The sequence below is a fragment of the Nicotiana attenuata genome, unplaced genomic scaffold (assembly GCF_001879085.1).
Source record: "Nicotiana attenuata strain UT unplaced genomic scaffold, NIATTr2, whole genome shotgun sequence".
NCBI classification, from domain to species: domain Eukaryota; kingdom Viridiplantae; phylum Streptophyta; class Magnoliopsida; order Solanales; family Solanaceae; genus Nicotiana; species Nicotiana attenuata.
In genome coordinates this window covers 634,278-656,297 of record NW_017670408.1, presented here as the reverse complement: position 1 = coordinate 656,297, position 22,020 = coordinate 634,278, and the positions used below count along the sequence as shown (strand labels likewise).

General features: G+C 40.0%; 1 protein-coding gene across 2 annotated transcripts; it reads left to right on the top strand.

The window, feature by feature from the left end:
- The first annotated feature begins 5,039 nt into the window (after window positions 1-5,039).
- On the top strand, window positions 5,040-8,389 carry LOC109239020 (protein IQ-DOMAIN 1). 2 transcript variants are annotated; one of them, XM_019405526.1, is made up of 6 exons: window positions 5,050-5,071; window positions 5,173-5,261; window positions 5,343-5,449; window positions 6,613-6,918; window positions 7,054-7,425; window positions 7,538-8,389. In XM_019405526.1, the coding sequence occupies exons 3-6, from the start codon at window positions 5,369-5,371 to the stop codon at window positions 8,186-8,188; spliced, it is 1,410 nt and encodes a 469-aa protein (XP_019261071.1). In that variant the 5' UTR covers window positions 5,050-5,071; window positions 5,173-5,261; window positions 5,343-5,368; the 3' UTR covers window positions 8,189-8,389. The 2 variants fall into 2 exon arrangements, with proteins under 2 accessions (XP_019261070.1, XP_019261071.1); XM_019405525.1 differs by having other exon boundaries at window positions 5,040-5,261.
- Window positions 8,390-22,020: the final 13,631 nt, after the last annotated feature.

Sequence of the window (22,020 nt, the reverse complement as noted above, 5' to 3'; positions counted from 1 at the left end):
CTGGAGTTTCAGCTCCTTCTAAATTTTTCTAACTTAACTCGAGCCTCGTCCGATTGACGCTTGGGGCCCCCGAGGCCCCGCTCGAACATACCAACAAGTTTGAAATCATAAACCGGACTCGCTCAAACCCTCAGATTACCCGAAACAATGCTATCCAAGAGTCACCCCCTAAAATAAATTGAATCAAACTTATGAACTTCGAGTTCTTCAATCCACATCCAATGTAACGAAACACACTTATACTACTCGGATTGACACCAAATTTTGCGTGCAAGTCTTAAATGACAATACAGAACTATTCTCGATCTCGGAATTCCATTCAGACCTCGATATCACAAAAACCCGCTCCAAACTAAATTTAAAGAACTTCAAAACCCTTAAGGAACCAACTTTCACTATTAGGCGCCAAAATGCTCCCGGATCATCCAAAACCCGATCCGGACATACGCCCAAGTCCGAAATAACCATACAAACCTGTTGGACCTTCAAAACCTGATTCCGAGATCGTTTACTCAAAACATTGACCGAAGTCAAACTTGGCCTTTTAAGCCAACCTTAAGGAACCAAGTATTCCGATTTCAATCCAAACTCTTCTAAATTTCGAACCAACCAACCCCGCAAGTCACAAATCAACAAAAGCAAGTATGAAAAGTCTTATTTAGGGGAACAGGGTTCTAGAAGGCAAAACGACCAGTCGCGTCATTACAGGATACCTTTGGCATATTGGAGGAAACCATGGAAGATGCCACTATTTCAAGTGGTGAGGGAAAGCCAGATGAAATAACGTTAAAGCATAATGATCCATTCTTAAGCATAAAAAACAGAGATAAAGAAGAACTTCTGGGAATAACTCGAGGTATAATGACTAATCATAACTCCTTTTCTCAGAGAGAATTTGATTCTCATATAAGTGCTTGTGTTAGCTGTGATTATTGTGAGCCTAGTGAATCTTTACTTTTTGTTGCAAATCATGAAGCTTGTTGTGATGATTCACTAGTTGAGCTCAATAGTTTGGATAACATCACTCATATGAGTTTGAACTCGATGGTCTTATATAGGGTGACCTTGTGAATAATCTATTTGAAAGAGGAGGAAATGTTGAATGTGTACCTTATTCTAAGGGAAGTGATGCTTTAAGTGGAGACATCACTCAAAGTACTAATGGCCATGACTTTGTTGATTTTTTGTTTCAACTTCATATTAATGATTGTGTTGTTGAACGAACTTCCTTAATCAGTGAGTTTGATCTTCTTCTCCCGAGAATAATATGATGCAATGTGATGAGAGCATGGCACAAGAAAAGTTGAATAAGAAATGCAAAGAGAGCTCAGGGGAGCATGAATATAATCTTGTTCATATATTAATCCATTAACTATTTTTTGTTTTAGTATTATTTCTCCTTTTATACATGAATTTGAAAAAGATTTTGAGTAAAAGGATAATGATGACAACGCGAGTAGTCAAGTTAAAGTGTATTATTTTAAGCCCTTATGGGATGAGGACATAAAGATAATGGTTACCAATAAGGAAAATGGGGCCCATGGATATTTTGGTTACTTAGATGCCACGGGGATTGAGTTTAAAGAAGAATATAGTGGCTCAAGTTTAGAGGAGAATGTCAAGACTGAAGACTACAAAGATGAAGGGAAGTAAACTATTTGACATTACTTTTAGTGTTTATATCTTTACCTGTTTAGTTTCTAATTTTAATGAGTCATTCTCTTTATTTTACGCCAAGAGATCTACGTTGAACCTAGAGTTAGATCCTTTTGAGAATTGGCATGATATTTATTTAGGACCTAGAGATCCTATCATGAGGAAGAGGGATTTGTGTAATTACCTCTTTAATGCATTAGCTTCATCTAGTATACATCATATGTGTAATGAATTTAAGAGAGATTTTAATCCTATGTATCTGGGTTGGCATAAATTTTGTGGGGATGATGATGTCCATATGTTTTCCAAGGGAGTATTCATACTTTGTAGGTGTAATTGGGTCAAGTGGATGCATGAACACTATCTTATTTTGCTATTACCAAATAAGTGTTGTTTATCGTGTAAGTTTTACATCTTATTGTGGTTCTTCTATGTTGTAGCCAAGATTCGAGGATAATTTTTTTTTAAGAGGGGGAGAATGATATGATCTTGGATAGTCCGGGAAAAATGGAGAATATTGAGAATGACGCCAAATTATCTAGTGGAAGGTTGACCCGCTCCAAGTCCAAGAACTTCCAAAGGATGCACGTTAAGGAACTTGCATGATCTTCAACAAGTGTCTAGAAGATGTTTAGAGAATCATTTTGTGGCTTCATGCAAAGAAATACCATGTTTGGAGTCCTGAGAATTGAAGATCAAGACCCCAAGTCAAACCGTGTGACACAGTTTCACCAACCGTCGGCTACAGTTCAAGAAGAGCCTGAAGAGCTGGAGAAAATAAGTTTCTGGAATACGTCAGGGTTCAGCTGCGCGTTATGTTTGGGGTCACGGTTAAGGATACGCTTTGGCTTGGCGAGTTTTTTTGGGAAATTAACTTTGATACTTTTCCTATTTTACCCATTGGGTATTTATAACAGTCTAGGGTTATTTCACTAGCAACTTAGCATATTTTGACATAAGAAAATTCTTGATAGAGATTTGGGAACCTCTTGGTTCGAGTTCGACTTTGGATTACCTGTTTTCAAGACTTGGGTTCGTGAGGGTAATCTTCTTCTCCTTTATTTATATCTAGAGTTTTTAATTTGTCGTTCTTGGGAGGTGATCGGATATTATTTTGATTGTTGCTTAAGACGTTCACTTAGAGTTCTAGATTTGCTCCTATACTTTATTATTCAGGCTACTTTGATTATCTTAATCAAGCCTATCATTAATTTTGGTTTAATCATTGTTATTTTCATATTCCATTGTTTTGTTTATCTCGGATCGTATTATTATCACAAGAAAGCCGCCTCTATCTCTAAAGAGATTTGTGCACTCCGCGGCTTTCTTACCAGCTAAAAATCAGATGTTACTATTTTAGTACTATCTATTAGTGAATATTGTCTATGCTTTCTTTTTCTTATAGAAAAAATTAAGAGACAAACGACTAATAACTAAGGTGGGAGGTGGTTATCACAAAACTTAATTTGAACAAACCATCATTAAATCATTAAGGACGGTACACCATAAAAGCTTCTCTCTTCCTCCTAATTCAAGAATCAAACCAACTCTTGCTTCAATGACACTTTAAATGCAAGCAGAACACTCTTATCTACCTAATCATATATATAAGCTCACCTTTTATTGTAGGTCTATTTCGCTCACGTTAGAAGTATTTTTTAACTTTGTCTAGAACTGCTTAACATTATTCTTGGTTATTTTCCCTTAACTAACTATTAAATATTCTAAACGTATGGTTAGACTGAATTACGAAAAATAACATGGGAGTAATATAATGAACAAAATCACAATTTCCATCATTTGTATGTCATTATCACGAAGAGGGATTTGCATCTATACTCAGTTTTTGGGTCACAATTTAATTTATACTCGCTTTGCAAAAACAAATTGCAAGCGTACTCACTTTTCGGGTAACTTCAGACATACGGGGCATGAAGTAGCAAGAATTTATGTCTGAAGTTTGAACTTCAGAATTTTTTGCCTGAAGTGTGACCTTATCAAAGTAAAACTTAAGATATTTTCGTTTAAAGTTTGGCCTGACTTGCAAAAGCAATCAAAAACTTCAATTCGTAGTGCAAACTTCAGACAAATTAGTCTGGAGTTCTTCAGTTTGTAGTGCAAACTTCAGACAAAATCAGCTTGTTATATTTGAACTAGATAATTTTTCCTGGCATGATAGTTGCAAACTTCAGACAGAATTTAACCTGGTAATGCCTGAAGTTTGGCCCTGCAGTCCCAAACTTTAGTTGATGCTTTTTCGAGTTTTGACAATAAACTCTTGTTTTATTATTTACGTACTTTGTGTTGGGATGTTTTAATGTTTGAGAGGCAGTGACAAGTCTTTCTTTCTTCTTGATTTGTCGCTTTGTCCAATTTCCAAAAACAATAACATGTGTAACTTACAGGATAACATGTTTGAGAGAGAAAAGAAGAAGAAAAGGAAAAGAAGAGGAGGAAGAAATGAATGCATAGCTCGCAGGATCTGAAGTTGTCAAAATTAGAATATAGATTAAATAATTTTAAAAGTATTGATATAGATTAAGGCGCCCCATGCAATTTTTACCTATCACGCCCGTGAACATCCGAATTAGGCCTTGCATACATCTTGCCCAACTTGTATGTATTCAATAATTGGACTGTCTTATTCCAGGTACATCACCTGACTCCCATTAAGGTATGTAAACTACCCTGAAAAAGGGGAAAAAGGGCCACTTCAATCTTTTCCTATAACACCTTTTCTAATATGTTACTTTAATCTGCATCTCTCAACTCCTTCATTAATTTTACCAATGTTTTGTAATTAAACTATGTAAACAAACATATATACTTTGGCATATTAACAAAAATGTAGCATCTTGGGGTGTGTCCTAAGGATTAATAAAGTGAGTAAAAATCAATGAGTGATTAGGATTCAAATCCCAATATAGACAAAATAACCGTAAATGATATCTTTACATTTGCCAATCATTAAAGGCAGATTTAAGATTTTGACTTGATGAATTCAACATCTAAGCTCTTCACACTAAACTCATTATATTTTTAAAATTATATGTTCATATATAATATTTGTAAAATTTGTAAAATTTTACATAAAAATATATCATTCGAGTCTAAGATATAATGTCTTTGGTGCCAATAGAAGATAGCAGATACCTAATACTATAGTCGAAGTGCACATAAACTGACCATTTTTATTAGAAAAAAATTACAATGAGTGAATATTGAGTGTAATATATTTAGGTGGAAACAAGGAAATGGTAGAGACCTATGAAGGGGGGCAAGAATAGTGTAAAAGACACGTGTAAGAAGGCCACTTGATGAGGCCAACTGTATATAGATTAGTGAAAGTGTGTCGTAGTAATAATAAAAGAGGAGAGTGTATAGAGTGTAGAGGCACTAAACATTATAAGGAAAGGTACTGCCTTGACACCCCGTGAGAATGATAAATACTAACGGCAAAATGCAGTTATTATTAGCCAACTCTTTTATTAGACTCTTTCTTCTTTAATTTTTCAGTTTTCTCATGCTATAATGCTGTCAAAAGATGCACATGAAGAAACAAAACAGATCATGATTCAACAACAGTAGCTTAATTCTGTCCTCAGGTTTTTGTTGGATCACAATGAAATTTGTGATTTCTGTTATTCTTATGGTTATGATCTTCTGAATGTATGTTCTTGTAACAGAAAAAGGTCATTTTCTTTGGCTGAATATGGGCAAGAAAGGAAGTAGTTGGTTTTCATCTGTGAAGAAAGTTTTCAAACATTCTCCCAAGGATTCGCCAGAGAAGAAGGTCAGTTCACTCTTTCCATGGATAGCATGTAGTTTTTACATCTTATGATCAACAGAGAGAAAGAAGAACAAAATCAGCATTTTTTTTTAATGTCATTAATATTTCCATGTCTATTTCAGGGCAGAATTCTCATTCGTTATGCATGTTTAGAGAGAAATCTTTCCCTGATTTTCAACGTTATGATCCAAATTAATTACCACTGATTTACTAATTATGGGCGTTATTATTATATTTGCTATATTGCCTTGTTTAGATCTATGATAATTGCTGTTTCCTTCCCTTCAATTCGGTAAAAACTTATCCGCACTGGGTGTTTACACCAAAACAATAGATACATGACATCTGTCTTGCATATGGACTTCAATCATTTAACCATGCATTCTCATCTAATTAAATCAATTAACCATAGTGAGTTAATATAGTTTGGTGTAAACACCCGATATGGGTAAGTATTTACCCTTCAATTCCGTAAAAGAGGATAATTAATGTGATAATTTCGCATAATTGCTATCATTAACATTAGCAAGACAAATGCCATTATGCCAATAATATCAATAAATCATAATTATACTATCATCTCTTGCTTTTTGATGAGTATGTCATTTTGTTGGATCTCTGCTAAAAAACATCCAATATAGTATATCTCAGAAGCTGCAATTCATGGGCATTTTTCCTTCAAGAAATAAACTACCTAGTCATTTACTCTTTTTTTGGCTACTATTGGTCCGCCCTACAATATGACCCTAGGGAAATGGTAGAGTTCAGGACATATTGCTTTCAATCCACCTATTTCTTTCCCACCCATATTCATCATAACATGTGCTGTTTACGTTAGTTCTCAATCATTAATTCCACTACCACCACCACTCTGATGTTACAATTGAAAAAACAAAAGGGCAGCTCCGATGCACTACGTTCCCGCTATTCGCGGGGTCCGGGGAAGGGTCTATTCTACGCAGTCTTACTCTGCATTTATGCAAGAGGCTGTTTCCACGGCTCGAACCCGTAAACTTCTGGTCACATGGCAGTAACTTTACTAGTTACGCCAAGGCTCCCCTTCACTTTGACGTTACAATATCCCATAAATAAGATCATATCCCAAATATTTAATAGTATGATCATTAAGTGCTAATGTTGTTTAGTAATTCTTTTATGCTTTTCAGAAGGAAACATTAGACATCAAATGGCAACCTGAAGCTCCAGAAGTTGTGTCACTTGAACATTTTCCAACAGGGAGTTCTCCGGATCTTATTAGCAATGGAGAGAGTAACGTCGATTCATCGTCTACAGTGGCTGAAGATCATAACCATGCCATTGCTGTTGCAGTGGCCACGGCTGCAGCCGCTGAGGCAGCTGTTGCAGCTGCACAAGCGGCTGCTAAAGTCGTTAGATTAGCTGGTGGCTATGGCCGCGAGTCCACAGAGGAAAGGGCTGCCACGCTTATTCAATCATACTACAGGGGATATCTGGTAACATAAAAGCCTAGCCAATTTCTTCTTTCTGTGTCACTCTATTTAAAATGTCACATTGTCCTTGATATGCTAGTAATGTTAATTAGATATGAGAATGTTTAATTGGCTAGCTATATGTTACTAATTTTGTAGGCAAGGCGTGCTTTGCGCGCTCTGAAAGGATTGGTAAGGCTGCAAGCACTAGTGAGGGGACATAATGTGCGGAAACAAGCACAGATGACCATGAGATGCATGCAAGCATTAGTACGTGTTCAAGCCAGAGTACGAGCAAGAAGATTCCAGTTAGTCCAGGAGAGGCTCGAGAGCAAGCTAGAAGAAGCACGAAGGCATGCTAATGAACAACAACAAAAACAACACAAGCACACCAGCCCCATTAAAATTTTAGAGACAGAAGGTTGGGATAACAGGAACCAAAGCATGGACAAGATCCAAGAAAGTAGTAGGAGAAAATATGATGCTGAAATGAAAAGGGAGAGAGCTCTTTCTTATGCCTTTGCCTATCAGGTTAGCTATAATTCCTCTTAGTGTCTACTAAAATTTATCTTTATTACACACACCATTTATCAACCTAACTATAAAATGAATTCTAATGTTGTCTTACTATTATTACTGACAGCAAAAGCAGCAACAACTATTGCACGTTGATCCACATGGTGAGGATGCCGAATTCTTTGGCAATGAGCGCGAAAAGTCGCAATGGGGTTGGAGTTGGCTCGAGCGTTGGATGGCTTCTCAACCATACCAATACTCGAGACACATTGTGCCAAGGGACAACTCCTATGTGACACTTTCCACCACAAGTGACATGTCTGAGAAGACAGTAGAAATGGATCTTGTCAACGGCCCATTGGGCTCAGAGAATGTCAACTCGGCCAGTCACACTTTCGACCAAGCTGAAACAAGCCCATATTCGGCCCGGCAACAACGTCAATCAAGCTCTGATTCTGTCCCAAGTTACATGGCCCCAACTCAGTCAGCAAAAGCTAAGGTTAGGAGTCAAGGCTATGTTAAACATCGTAGCCCACCAGCGACACAATGGAATACATCAAGAAAGAAGGGGACACACTATGGTTTGGGCCTTGAATCAAGCTCGGGAGCAAGTACAACAGCAATCTATCAAGCCTCGAGAAGCCCAAGCCCAAAAACTACTGCTAATCGTAGTAGCGGACATGCTAATAAATGGATGGCAACGTACAGTCCAGAATCAAGTGGCGATGATCGGGCTTCACCATTAGCAGTACATGGCCGGAGATATAATTTTAGTTGAATGTCTGTGGTAAATAAATACTCAATAATGCCGGTTCCTGTGTGCTAATAGCTTAATGTTTTTATTTCAGTATCCTATTTTGACTTGAATTGTTAAATACACCGTTTGAGTATTTGCATTGTTTGTAAAATATAATCTGCGAAAGTGTACGATAAGATTATTGTTATTTCATTTGTTGCAATTTATATGAGACTCTTTTTATCTTGAAACGTTTCAAAATCTTTGACAGCATTTCATTAATAAGTAGTAGGTCAAGTTTATATGGAGGAAAAGGAAAATGAAGGCCTGAAAAAACGGTAGAATATCTGGCTCTTGATCTAGTTAAATTCTACACTTGCAAATATGTGAGACCAAGTTGGAAGAGTAAGAAAAAGATAGCATATCATGGTTTATCCGCAAAGAGGATTGTTTGGCTCAAAAGTTAACAATATACTTTGTAAGCTAGAAAACAATCAAAAGTAAGAGAAGGGTAAATCGTAATCAAATATAGTAGACCTAGAGATGTAAAGATGATGTTATCGTTGTAGATCTAGTATTATAAAGTGATAATATGAACTCAAGAGAATATGTTCGTTTGAGATAGAGATAGAGAGAGTCAGAAAATGAGAGAGTTGTATTATTCAAGAATCCTCCCCTTTACAATGTGAAGGTCTCCCTTATATAGTAAGAGACCTTCCTCGAAATAATCAAAAAGTTACAAAAATAGGTAACGTTTTCCTAGTGAAGACACTGAGTCCTAAACGATGTTGCTTCTGTGCCCACGTCCGAGTCGTACCCTTACGTTAGTTGGCGTACACTCACTGGGCTTACCCATTGGCGTAGAGACGCCGAGGGTCAAATTTGACCTTATACAGTTAGTCCCTCCGCTCGTTGGAGATGCATTTGGTGGGCGTCTTCAATGGGCAGAAATGCAAACCTCGGCTTGGGAGAATTTGACCTCGACCAGGGGCGGCAACACGACTGTGGTGAAATGTATGACGTTGTTAAGCCACTAACGCGTGGCTTTCTTTTTGGAATGACGTCATAGCCTGTATGCGTCATTATTATATTTGCCCCCGAGGCGGTTCAGAGGATGATGTGACGTTTTGGTTTCCCGCGCACGTTTTGAATCATGACTCTTCGATTTCTGCGCAACTTATCCCTATAAATAGGAGAGAGGTTCGATTCGATTCAACTTTCAAACTTTTGGAAAGCATTTTCTGATTTACTTCTTCGTCTTCCTTTCCTGTAACTGTTATTTCGTGTGGGATTCCTCCACTTCCTTTTAAGTCATATTTCCCTTCGCTAGTGCATTATTTCCCAAACAGTCATCATAGTAAAACGTAGTCAAGGTGGTAAAAAGACCTAGGACACTGACCCATCTAGGGTTCCGCCTTCCTCTGGCGGTGAGGGGGAGGAGGCAAAAAAGACCCTCGTTCCCCTTTCTGTAGACAACGTCCTCCCAAAGGACATGCATATTCGAAGGGATTTTCAAACGAAAAGTCCAGCCCTTCCGTGGGAGCGTAGCGATTTACTGCAATCTCATCTAGCCGACCTTCGAGTGACACACACATTCCGGACCATGTGGAAATGGCTCCGGCTGGGATGGATTACGCCAATGTGCACAGGCCTGGGTACTGCACATTTTATGAGTACCCATTTTTGATCGGCTATAGTCTTCCGATCTTCCCTCTAGCGGAGGAGCTTTGTCGATTTTACAATGTGTGCCCGGCCCAGCTTACTCCTTACACCTTGAAGGTATGCAGGATTCTGACCATGTACGCAGCTAAGGCTGAGTGCGGCGTCTTAGTTCACCATCTCTTACAGTTATTCAGCCCCGGTTACCTGAAGGGTGCCATGTTGCAACTGAAAAGTCGTGGTACGAAGGGTTTGGTAGTTAGGGCTGACGACAAGGCCAACCGCCTCTTCTGGCGCAGGTACTTCTATATCAAGACGGAGCACCTGGTGTCTATGCCTGAAGGATTCCCGGAAAGGTGGAACCCAGATCGTGAGTGCCTTTATTTGCAGGATTCATGACTGTTCGTGACCTTGACCATTTGGCCACTGTGATTTCATTCTTTTCTCTTTTTTTGTAGCGAGGGCTTCTCCACCCCAGTTTATTGATGATATTAAATCATGGGTGGAAAGAATAATACCTTATGCGGAGGAATGCCGTACCTGGGCTGCATTTCTTCAACAGTACGGCCCGTCAGGTAATTCTTCGGCCTTGGTTTGGAAACTCCCTTAGATTCTGTTACCTAACTTACTCGTGTTGGCAGGTCGGAGCGCCCCCAAGAAGAAGAAGGTCGTTGTTGCCTCGCCTAGGGCGGAGACCGACTCTGATGGCGAAGATATACCCCGCGGCTCGTTCGGCGATAGCGCTCCTGAGGTTCCTCAGTAGGAGGCCGCGCCTATGGCGGCGTCTGCAAGTGAAGCGACTCCTTCAGTGCCGTCCCCGCGGCTTACGGAGGACACTTCCGAAGGTGAGGAGCCGCCAGAGAGAAAGAGGCGGCAGTTGATAACGGGCAAGGGGATATCTACTGAAGACGAGAGGGTAAGTGAACCTCGTCAAGTATCGAGGCCGATTTTTATGGCCGATGCTATCCGTTCTGGGAGGTCGGCTCCACAAAGGAGAGCTGTTGCCGATGCCAGCCCAGCCCGTGTTCTGGAGAGCGGTTCGTCGGCCGCTGTTGAAGAAGTGGGCGATGGTGCCGCGAGGGCGGATACTGAGGCCGCCCATGGAGATGTATATGGGTTGGCGAGGGGTCCAGCCCATGTGGAGATGACGGCGGGTAGGTCTAACCGCTGAATTATGATCCCAGGAGGGTATAACTGATAACTGTGATTTTAACATGTTTTATGCCCATACTTGCCTATGCTTTATGTATGAATTGTCATAAAATAGACCCAGGATGCTTACAAAGTGCGCTTGATTGCAGGTTTGAGCGACAAGATGACAAAAGTCAAAAATCGGCTCGAAACGAAGTGAAACCTGCTCAAGTGTCAAAAATCATTGAAGTGGGGACAAGAGGACCTAGCGCGGACCGCACTGATTTGCTGCGCGGCCGCTCTAGGAGATTCAGAGAGTATACATTTCAAGGGTTTCCATGCGCGGTCCGCGCTCCTTTCTACGCGGTCAGCGCTTGTGTCCACGCGGTCGCGCTTCATTGTTGCCCGGTCCGCGCCCATTAGCCTGCACGGCCGCGCTACCTCTTTGCGCGGTCCGCGTCCCCAGCTTCAGAAGTGGGTGATCGAAGTCCAAGACCCCTACGCGGCCGCGCTGCATTTCTGCGCGGTCCGCGCCAGCCCCGCAGAGGTATTTTTGTCCAATTTTTCTAGCCTAGTATAAATAAAATATTTTATTATTTCTAGGTCAAGAATTAGATATCAGATAGCAGCAGCATTCGTGAGACTCAAGTTTTAGCCTATTTTGGGCATTTTCATCTTGTTTTATCATGGATTCTTGTAGATTAACATTCTAGTTAATTAATATGTTGATTTTATCTACTACTTCTTTAATTTCTGTTGCTATTATGTCTAGCTAAACCCATTAGCTAGGGTTGTGGCTCAACCCTAGTGTGGGTAATTAATGGGTGTGATTGTTTAATGCTTGAATGATGTTGGGTGTTTGCTATTTGGGTTAATTTTATGATTTAACTAGGATTTGGTGGTTGCAAACACTAAGTCTAGCCTAGTGGGTCTTGACTCTTCTTAAGAAAGAGTGTCTATGACTCCAAAATTAACCTAACAAGGAATTGGGATGGACCCATGAGAATGGTAGTCCCAATTAACGGGTTAAACCTCGAGAGAGTAATTACCCAACTTGAACCTTAAGTTGCTTGGGCTTGTTGGCCTACCCAATTGGTCTCGAGAGAGTCAATTGGGCAAAATCACTCTTTCTACCGAGAGGTGTGAGAGTGAGTGCAATTGTGCAACGGTTATAGCATAAGCCCCATAATCATCATTCTTGTATTAGGAATCTCTACCCGTTAGTTGACCACATAGGTAAATGCCACGACCCTAGTGTTTTTCTCTATCTTGCATACAACCTAGAATTACTATCTTAGCATAATTTGGTTATAATTAGTAGTTGTTAAATTGTAGTTGATAATCATAAAAACCCAAAAAATGATAGAAGATCAATTAGAAGCAAACACGCATTTCTAGACTAAGCAAATATCCAACTCCCTTCTAGCTCCCTGTGGAAATTGACCCCGATACCACTATTGNATACTGTCGATGGCCTTAACCATGTACGTAACTCCTACTGTCGTCGAGTTACTTGTCGTCGTAGTCGAGCTGGGTCGACTTATCGACGTTGATGGCCTTAGACATAATATCGTTGATGGCCTTAGCCATGTACGTAACTTCGACTGTCGTCGAGTTACTTGCCGTCATAGTCGAGCTGGGTCGACTTATCGACGTTGATGGCCTTAGCCATAATATCGTTGATGGCCTTAGCCATGTACGTGACTTCGACTGTCGTCGAGTTACTTGCCATCATAGTCGAGCTGGGTCGACTTATTGACGTCGATGGCCTTAGCCATAATGTTGTTGGAGATGGCCGTAGCCTTTTACACGTTGAGATGGCCGTAGCCGAATTACTTGTTTGTCGTAGTCGAGCTGGGTCGACTTGTTGACGACGATGGCTTTAGCCATAATACTGTCGATGGCCTTAACCATGTATGTAACTCCTACTGTCGTCGAGTTACTTGCCGTCGTAGTCGAGCTGGGTCGACTTATCGACGTTGATGGCCTTAGTCGTTCATACATTGGAGATCATGCTAGTTCAGTCCCTTTGTCATGTCAGTCAGGAGAGCGTATGGAGTGGCTGGTATGATAAACTTGTTCCGCAAATATCTCCGGGTGCCCCCTCTGCCGCCTCGTTAAAAACCTCCCCGAGAAAACCTAATTGGGACAAAACTCGGGTAAGGGAAAAAGAGTGCGACTCGAGAGACGCCTTTCAGAAATGGAAATACTTGAGGTGGGCAACGTTCCAATTGTTTTGGAGCGTTTTTCCTTCCATTGTTTCTAATTGAAAAGCTCCTTTACTTGCTGCTGCTGTGATTTTGTAGGGTCCGTCCCAGTTGGTGCCCAGTTTTCCTTCGCTTGGGTCTTTTGATGCCAATGTTTTGGCTTTGAGGACGTAGTCTCCCACTTTGAGTGGTCTTATTTTGTCTCTCTTGTTGTAGTATCTTTCGACTTGTTGTTTATGAGCCACCAATCTTATGTGGGCCATTTCTCTTCTTTCCTCGGCCTCATCGAGGTCTTGAAGTCTGTTTATGTCGTTCTCTGCTCCGCTGGTATGTGAATACCTCAAGCTTGGTTCGCCGATTTCGACTGGTATGACAGCGTCGGTTCCATAGACTAGTGAGTACGGCGTTTCTCCTGTGGAGGATTTGGGCGTGGTTCGGTGTGCCCATAACACTTCCGGTAGTAGCTCGGGCCATAGCCCTTTGGCTTCCTCGAGTTTCTTCTTTAGTATGTTCAGTATGGTTTTATTGGAAGACTCTGCTTGGCCGTTGGCGGCGGGGTGATATGGCGTGGAGACTATTCGCTTAATATGCCATTTGTCGAAGAACTCGGTTGTTTTTTGGCCGATGAACTGTCGCCCGTTGCCGCAGCTGATTTCCTTGGGGATGCCGAAACGGCAGATGATATTCTTCCATATGAAGGCGATGACTTCCTGTTCGCGTATTTGGGAGTACGCACCTGCTTCCACCCACTTGGAAAAATAGTCAGTTAAAACTAATAGAAATCGTACCTTTCCTCGTCCCGCTGGTAGTGGACCGACTATGTCCATTCCCCATTTGATGAAAGGCCATGGGGAAGTGACTGAGTGGAGTGGTTCTCCTGGTTGGTGTATCATGGGGGCATACTTTTGGCACTGTTCGCATCGGCGAACATATTCCGCTGCGTCTTTCTTCATAGTGGGCCAATAATAGTCGGCTCGTATTATGCAGCCCACGAGGGCACGGTTACCTATATGGGCGCCGCAATGACCTTCGTGTACCTCTTCGAGCACTAGCTGCATTTGTTGCGGCCCTAGATACTTGGCTAGGGGTCCGCCAAACGTCCTTTTGTAGAGCTCGTGGTTTATCAGGCAATACCAGGCGGCCTGTACGCGGAGCTTCCTGGCTCCTTTTTTGTCGAGCGGGAGTGTTCCATCCTGCAGATAGGATACAAATTGGTTGCGCCAGTCCCAAGTCAAATTTAAAGAGAGTACCTCAGTGTGATCAATGGTTGAATGGAGGAGGGTGACCACGCTTTCTTTCGGAGTGGGGCGACGTGTCGCTGTAGCGCGTCTGTATGCCTTGGTGGCGGATGGGAGGATCTGGTGTATGGCTGATGTCGATCTCTGTTGGAGCGGGGGAGTTGTTCTCGTCGTCCTTCGTTCCGTCGATCTCTCCTTGTTTCTGAGTGTATCGCTGTTAGCCGTTGGGTCGGCCCATTAAGATCATCCTCGTCCGCTCGTACCTCGGCGCAATAGGCGTTGTGGATTTCCTCCCATGTGGTAAGTGGGTGCAGCCAATTTTGCTAGGCCGTCTGCTTCAACGTTCCGTGCTCTCGGAACTTGTTCGAAGCGGCACTCGTCGAACTCGGTCATTAACCTGTGGATTTCTGACTGGTATTTTTGTAACCTCTGCTCCTTGATTTGGTAAGTCCGGGTGACTTGGTTCACCACGAGTTGAGAGTCGCAATGGAGAACGAGTCGTCGAGCTCCATACTTGATGGCTAGTTTCAAACCTGCAATAACAGCCTCGTACTCGGCTTCGTTGTTAGTCATCTCGGGGCATCGTATGGACTGGCAAATTGTTTCGCCCGTGAGGACCTCGAGAACGAGTCCCAGTCCCGATCCCGAGGCGTTAGCGGCGCCATCAGTGTAAAGAGCCCATAGGTCGGTGTTGGAGAGGGCACGACATGCCTCTAATTTCGCCTCTAGTAGTATCTCTGCGCTGAAGTTGGCTATGAAGTCGGCAAGTACTTGCGACTTGATGGCGTTTCTTGGATGATATGAGATATCGTGCTCACTGAGCTCTATGGCCCATCTGGCGAGTCTGCCTGATAACTCGGGCTTGTGTAGGATACTTCTTAAGGGGAAAGTCGTCACTACTTTTATGGGGTGGCACTGGAAATAGGGTCGGAGCTTCCGTGAAGCTACGACCAATGCCAAAGCTAATTTTTCAAGGTGTGGATACCGTGTTTCGGCATCCACTAAGGTTTTGCTAATATAGTAAATAGGAGATTGCGTACCTTCATTTTCACGAACTAGGACTGCGCTGACGGCGACCTCGGATACGGCCAAATATACCAGCAGGGGCTCGCCTGGATTTGCTTTGGCCAGCAGTGGCGGCGAAGATAGGTACGCTTTCAATTTTCTTAAGGCCTCGACGCATTCCTCATTCCAGTGTAACCCATTGTCCTTTCTCAGCACATTGAAAAACTTATGCAATCTGTCGGAGGACCGTGAGATGAACCTAGATAAGGCGGCTATTCGCCCCGTCAGCTTTTGCACCTGTTTTTTGCTGTTCAGTATCTCGGGTATCGTGTCTATCGCCTTGATCTGATCTGGATTGACTTCGATACCTCGTTGTGATACGAGGAACCCTAAGAATTTTCCTGATGCCACGCCAAAGGCGCATTTCTCGGGGTTCAGTTTCATCCCGTACCTTCTCAATATCTCGAAGGTTTCTTTCAGATGGTCGATGTGGTCCTCTTTTCTTGTCGACTTTCCCAGCATGTCGTCGATATAGACTTCCATAGTCTTACCGAGCTGCTCTTTGAACATTTTGGTGACCAGCCTCTGGTACGTAGCCCCTGCATTTTTGAGCCCGAAGGGCATTACCTTGTAGCAGTAAGTCCCTTGGTGGGTGATGAAAGTTGTCTTCTCTTGGTCCTCTTCGGCCATCATGATTTGATTGTAGCCGGAGTAGGCGTCTAGGAAGCTCAGTTGTTCATGTCCTGCAGTGGCGTCGATCAGTTGGTCGATGTGGGGTACTGGGAATGAATCCTTTGGGCACGCTTTGTTCAGATCAGTGAAATCCACACACATTCTCCACTTCCCGTTTTTCTTTTTGACCATGACGACATTGGCGACCCACTGGGGGTACTTTGATTCTCTGATGGAGCCGTTGGCCAGTAACTCGTCTACTTCCTTACTGACCGCTTTATTGATATAGCGGCGTTGAATTTTCTCCTCATCTATCGCACGGGCGGATGTAGTGGATCGACATTCAGCTTGTGGGTGGCGATGTCTCGCGGGATTCCCGGCATATCTGAATGGAAAAAGGCGAACAAATCTGCATGGTTAGTTAAGAATTCACGATACTTACTTGGGTTGGCGAGACCGTGCCCGATATAGGCTTTCTTCGTAAGATTGGTTTCGTCCAGTTGGACTGGGTCGAGATCTTCGACCGTTGCTTTACAGGCCTCCACGACGTCGGGGTCTTTGATGGCGTCCGTTGTCGGGCTGACCTTAGTCCCCGACACGGCTAATTGCTATGCCTCCGCGCTCGCCCCCTTTAGCTGTTGGGTGTGGGCGCAGTCTTGGGCTATTTTGTAGCATTCTTGTGCGGTGCGTGGCTCGCCTCGAATACTGAATACCCCCCATGGGGTAGGGAATTTGATCACTTGGTAGAGGCTTGAAGGGACCGCTCGCATGGCGTGTATCCATGGGCATCCTATGATGACGTTGTATGCCGTTTCTTGGTTCATCACGTGGAAAGTTGTTTCCAGCGTGACTCCTCCCGCTAAGACGGGCAGTGCTATTTCTCCGGACGTCCGTTCCACTGCATTGTTAAAACCGGTTAGTGTTATGCAGCGCGGTATTACCCTATCCTCGAGTCCCATTGTTAAAACCGGTTAGTGTTATAACTATATATATATAAGGCCTTATATCTATATATATATAAACTATATGTACATAGTATATATAATATATATAAGCTATATATTATATAAGGCAATATATAATTATATATACATATTATACATACTATATATACTATATATATTTATATAGCTATATATAAGCAATTTATATTAGTATATACATATATAGTTTACACGAAATTGCCATAGATAAAAAAAATTAAAAAAAAATAGCCCGGAACGAAAAAGCCCGTTTAGGCCCGCAGGCCCGATCCATTTAGCACGGGACCATGTGGGCTTAGGACCGCAGTGGGCAGGTTCCACTCATTTGGCCCGTTAGGCCCGGGACCGTTTGGCCCGGGACCGCCTCAGCCCGGCCCGTCTAAGCCCAGGCCCGTTTGACCCGTTTAGGCCCGGGCCCGGACACAATACAGCTTTACACCTAAATTTGTTTGTATTTATTAAGAGAGTGGGAGAAATAGAGGAAAAAGGAAAAAGAAAATGTACCCCAGCAGTAATTATGGAAAGCTAGCAATGCGCGTTAGACAATACAGGCCAAAGACTCTAAAGTCTAATACTAACCGTAGTGGCAAAGAATCTGACGAAGCTTTCTTATTTTTCTCTTGACAACGTGAAAAATAAAATTAAGTAATTAACCAAGAGTAATTTTGGTTTAACCAGTTAATGTTCTACACAATTAGGTTGATTACAACTTAGTATAAGTAATTGGAGTTAATAAACATGTGAATTAACAATTTGCAAAAGATGATAAGTACCAATTTAATCAAATTATCAAGATTATTTTTAAAAAGGCGTCTTCTCAATTATTGCTCAAACGTAGAAACAATCGTCTTAACTAATAGCTTGTTTGGGTGGTTGTTATATGTATCATTTCATAATGTATTGCATAGTATTGTACTGTATCATTTTAATTTATATAATGTTTGGATAGATTGAATTGTTTGCCATCGTTCTATGATGTCACACACCAACAATATGAAGAATAAACTTGCAATATTATAAAGAAAAGTAAGGTACGAGGTAGAATTATTATATAAAAGGTTGGGTAAAGGATAAATTAGATTATTTAATAATAAAGAAGGGTAAAATGAGAGAAAAAGAGAGTAAGTTAACGACGTGACCACACCAAATCGATCGTTCCATAAAAAGACACTTTTTATCATTACGTAACATCAGATTTAATGATACAATACAATAAAATTTAAGTAATAATCAAAACAAATATTATATTAAAAGTAGGAATTTTTACACCCTATAGAAAACCTCAGTACCCTATTTATCAATAATAAATACCATTTTAAAATATTACATCCTATAAATACCTTTTATCCTTTATAGCAAAAAATCTAAATATAGTTACATCCTACAATTAAGGCACCATATATGCTAAATATTATTTTTCTCTCCCCCTTTTTGTATTTTCTCTCACATAATTACCGCGTATCTGCAAACCCAATACAATCTCTCTCTGTTTGCATACAACCAGACTCTCTTCTCCCACAAACCCTAGTTTCTTAACTCTTCTCCCACCCAAATTCTCAATTTTCTGCTCCGCGTCACCAACGTTATCATCAGCCATTGTCTGAGCCGGAATATGAGCAACCACACTCGCGTACTTCACAGATTGCATCCACGGTGGAGAAACCTCCTGGGCCGTTGGAGGCAATTAGGAGGTCCGACGGCCCAATTGGAGGAGTGTTCATGTATCAATGGAACAAAACGGGTATAAAAGAGTAAATTTGGATGAAATGTGTTGATGAAACACAGGGATCAAAAGATTATATGAAAATGTTTATGAGTTTTGGAGAGATTGGCGGGTGGGTTACAAGATCCAGAAAAGCTAGAAGTGGGGAAGAGAGAAGATGAAGAAGAAGCAGAGAGAGAAGAGAGCAAAGTTTACTAGGAGCCGTTGCGGGTAGCAGCGGCTGCGATTTCTTGCACCAGAACTTCCAGGGCTGGGGTTTTGTAGATGTGTTAGGGGCTGACCAGCCGGAATTAATGGCTGGCCGCCGGCCGGCGAAGCCATAGGGCTGTTTCTCTCTCTAGATCGCCCAAATCGCCTATTTGTATTCAGTTGTATTCGAATGTATTCTTCAGCTGTATTCACTTGTATTCAGGTTTAATCAGTTGTATTTAACTATTTTATTCAACAGTAGTTAGTTGTATTCAAGTGTTTTATACAACTGTATTCAGTTGTATTCAGTTATATTCAACTATTTTATTCAACAGAAGTTAGTTGTATTTTGTTGCATTCAAGAGTTTATTCAGCTGTATTCAGTTGTATTTTTGTTGTATTCAAGTGTTTTATTCAGATGAATTAAGGTGTATTTTGTTGTATTCAACTGTATTATTCATATGTATTTCTCTTTATTCAGCTATAATCTTTATTATGTATCTTTCAAATACAGATTAATGAGGGATCGTTTTAGTTCGTTGACTTAAATTAGGAGAATATCATGTGATTTTATTTCCTTCCGTTTTTAGCGTAGATACGTTACTGTATTTAATGTTAATGTCGCTTGAATATAGCTAAATACATGTCAAACTTAGCTGGAATTCCAGATTTTACGCCTATATTTTTGGCTGTATTTAATGTTAATGTCGCTTGAATACAGCTAAATACATGTCAAACTTAGCTGGAATTCCAGATTTTACGCCTATATTTTTGGTTGTATTAATGAATACAACAGCTTAAATACATGAAATACATTGTATAAAAATATAAAAGGTATCTATAACACGTAATATAACAAATGATATCTATAAATGGTTAATTAGACCAAAAAGATGGTGCTTTATGAAAAATTCTCTTAAAAGTAACAGTACGATACAAATACAACAAGTAATAACCATCCCAACAAGCTGTAAAGTGTGAGTAGCTTGATTCACTGATTTTCTAATTGATGAAACGACACTAATTGAATTATGTAACCGTATGTAATTTCAGATTCTTTAAAGCAATAGAACATGAGTGGCAGAGGTGAGATAGTAACGGGGATATTTATCGGGGGATTTCTGGTTATCAACGAACACCGCCCCGTGATGGGGTTTGCTACCTTTTGGAGGAATCTCCTACTTGTCGGTCCCCCAAGATTTTTCGCGCTAACTGTCCATTATGGTTCTTTTGGACTCAAATTACGTAAATAGGTGTAAAAAAAAGAAGTTACCAAAGTATATATAACGCCAGAAAACCTGGCGTGATACATTAACGGTAACTGCACCGTTAATGTATAGCGCCAGATTTTCTGGCGTTATATAAAGAAAATCTGATACACTGATATAGCGACCATAAAAGTGCGCTATACCTTTAAGGAGTGAAACAATTGCTTCATCTAATGCTAGTTGGCAAACAGATCCAGATTATGTGCTCACTGGATGAGATCAAGATCCATCACGAAATAGTTGAACGTTATATGTTTTTTTTTAATGTATATTATGGAAGAATATAATCTAAGTTAATAATGTAAGAATTTTACATTTTTTTGTAAAAGGTTATGTGTTATCTTCTTTTTTGAAGTCATAACCATGTTATATAGATGACTGTGTATAGTTGAATTATCTAAAAAATTATGCCAAAGGTTTTTAGAATCTGTGTATAAACATTGCATGCTAATGAAAAGTATAACATTAGTATATGCTAACATTGCATGTTTATGAAAATGAATGAGTTGGTGCAACACTATTCATCACTCTATATTAGGTTTATTAATATTTTATTCAATCTTTTTATTTGTGTAATTTTAATTTATCATATATTGGGTATATAATTAATTTTTATATTAAGATCTTTATAATTTTAATTTTATATCCTATTTTTTGATATATTAATTTTTGTATATAGTATATTTATATATGTATATATAATGCCAGAAAACCTGGCGCTATACATTAACGGTGCAGTTACCCGACATGAAACATGACTTATACTCACAAGTACTAAAAACTATCACAAATACCCAACGGTACCATCATTAATAACATTCATTATCATTATTACAAACCATAGTCCTGAACATAAATAAATTTAGTACAAAATTATTATTTTTATAATAAACTACTTAAGACACTATCAGATGACCGAGAAGACGAAACAACATTATTACAAAATAATAAATGGTAATACAAAAGCTCGATTATAATAAACTACTTAAGACACTCCCATAAATGCTCGATTAATGCATTACGAAGTGCGAAATGCGCAATTTTATCTTTAATTTTTTTGTGTCGAACTAAGAATTGTTCAAATCGGTGATCCTTAATTTTATGTACTTTAATTATAATGTATTTTTATTTTATGTATTGTTAATTTTCTTTTTTAAATTTTAGTTTTCACTTTTCAATTTTAGCAACATTAGATATCTTACATTTATATTTTTTTATTTTTAAATAATGGTTATATTTTTTTTTATACAATAATAATAATAATAACTTATAATTTTATATAAATATAATATATACAAAAATTAATATATCAAAAAATAGGATATAAAATTAAAATTATAAAGATCTTAATATAAAAGTTAATTATATATCCAATATATGATAAAAAAACATAATCTGGATCTTGTTTGCCAAACTAGCAATTAGATGGAAGCAATTGTTTCACTCCTTAAAGGGTATAACGCCACTTTTTATGGCGCTATATCAGTGTGTCAGATTTTTTTTATATAACGCCAGAAAATCTGGCACTATACATTAACGGTGCAATTACCGTTAATGTATAGCGCCAGGTTTTCTGGCGTTATACATACTTTGGTAACTTTTTTTTTTACACTTATTTATATAGTTTGAGTCCAAAAGAACCACATTTTGGTTCCGGACTCCATAGTAGGAGTAGTAGTATTTATTTAGTCCAAATAAAAAACGTAACTCTCCCAAGCTCAAACGCTGTCGTTTTGTGTACTGCCGACCTCCTAGGTACTTGTGTTTTCATCATCAGATCCTATACCACTAGTATTCTT

Excerpts from the sequence above, each read along its gene's own strand:
- LOC109239020 (XM_019405525.1), top strand. The coding sequence starts at position 5,369 with ATGGGCAAGAAAGGAAGTAGTTGGTTTTCATCTGTGAAGAAAGTTTTC. Across the intron at positions 6,919-7,053 it reads CATACTACAGGGGATATCTG|GCAAGGCGTGCTTTGCGCGC; the intron begins GTAACATAAAAG and ends CTAATTTTGTAG. Across the intron at positions 7,426-7,537 it reads CTTATGCCTTTGCCTATCAG|CAAAAGCAGCAACAACTATT; the intron begins GTTAGCTATAAT and ends TATTACTGACAG.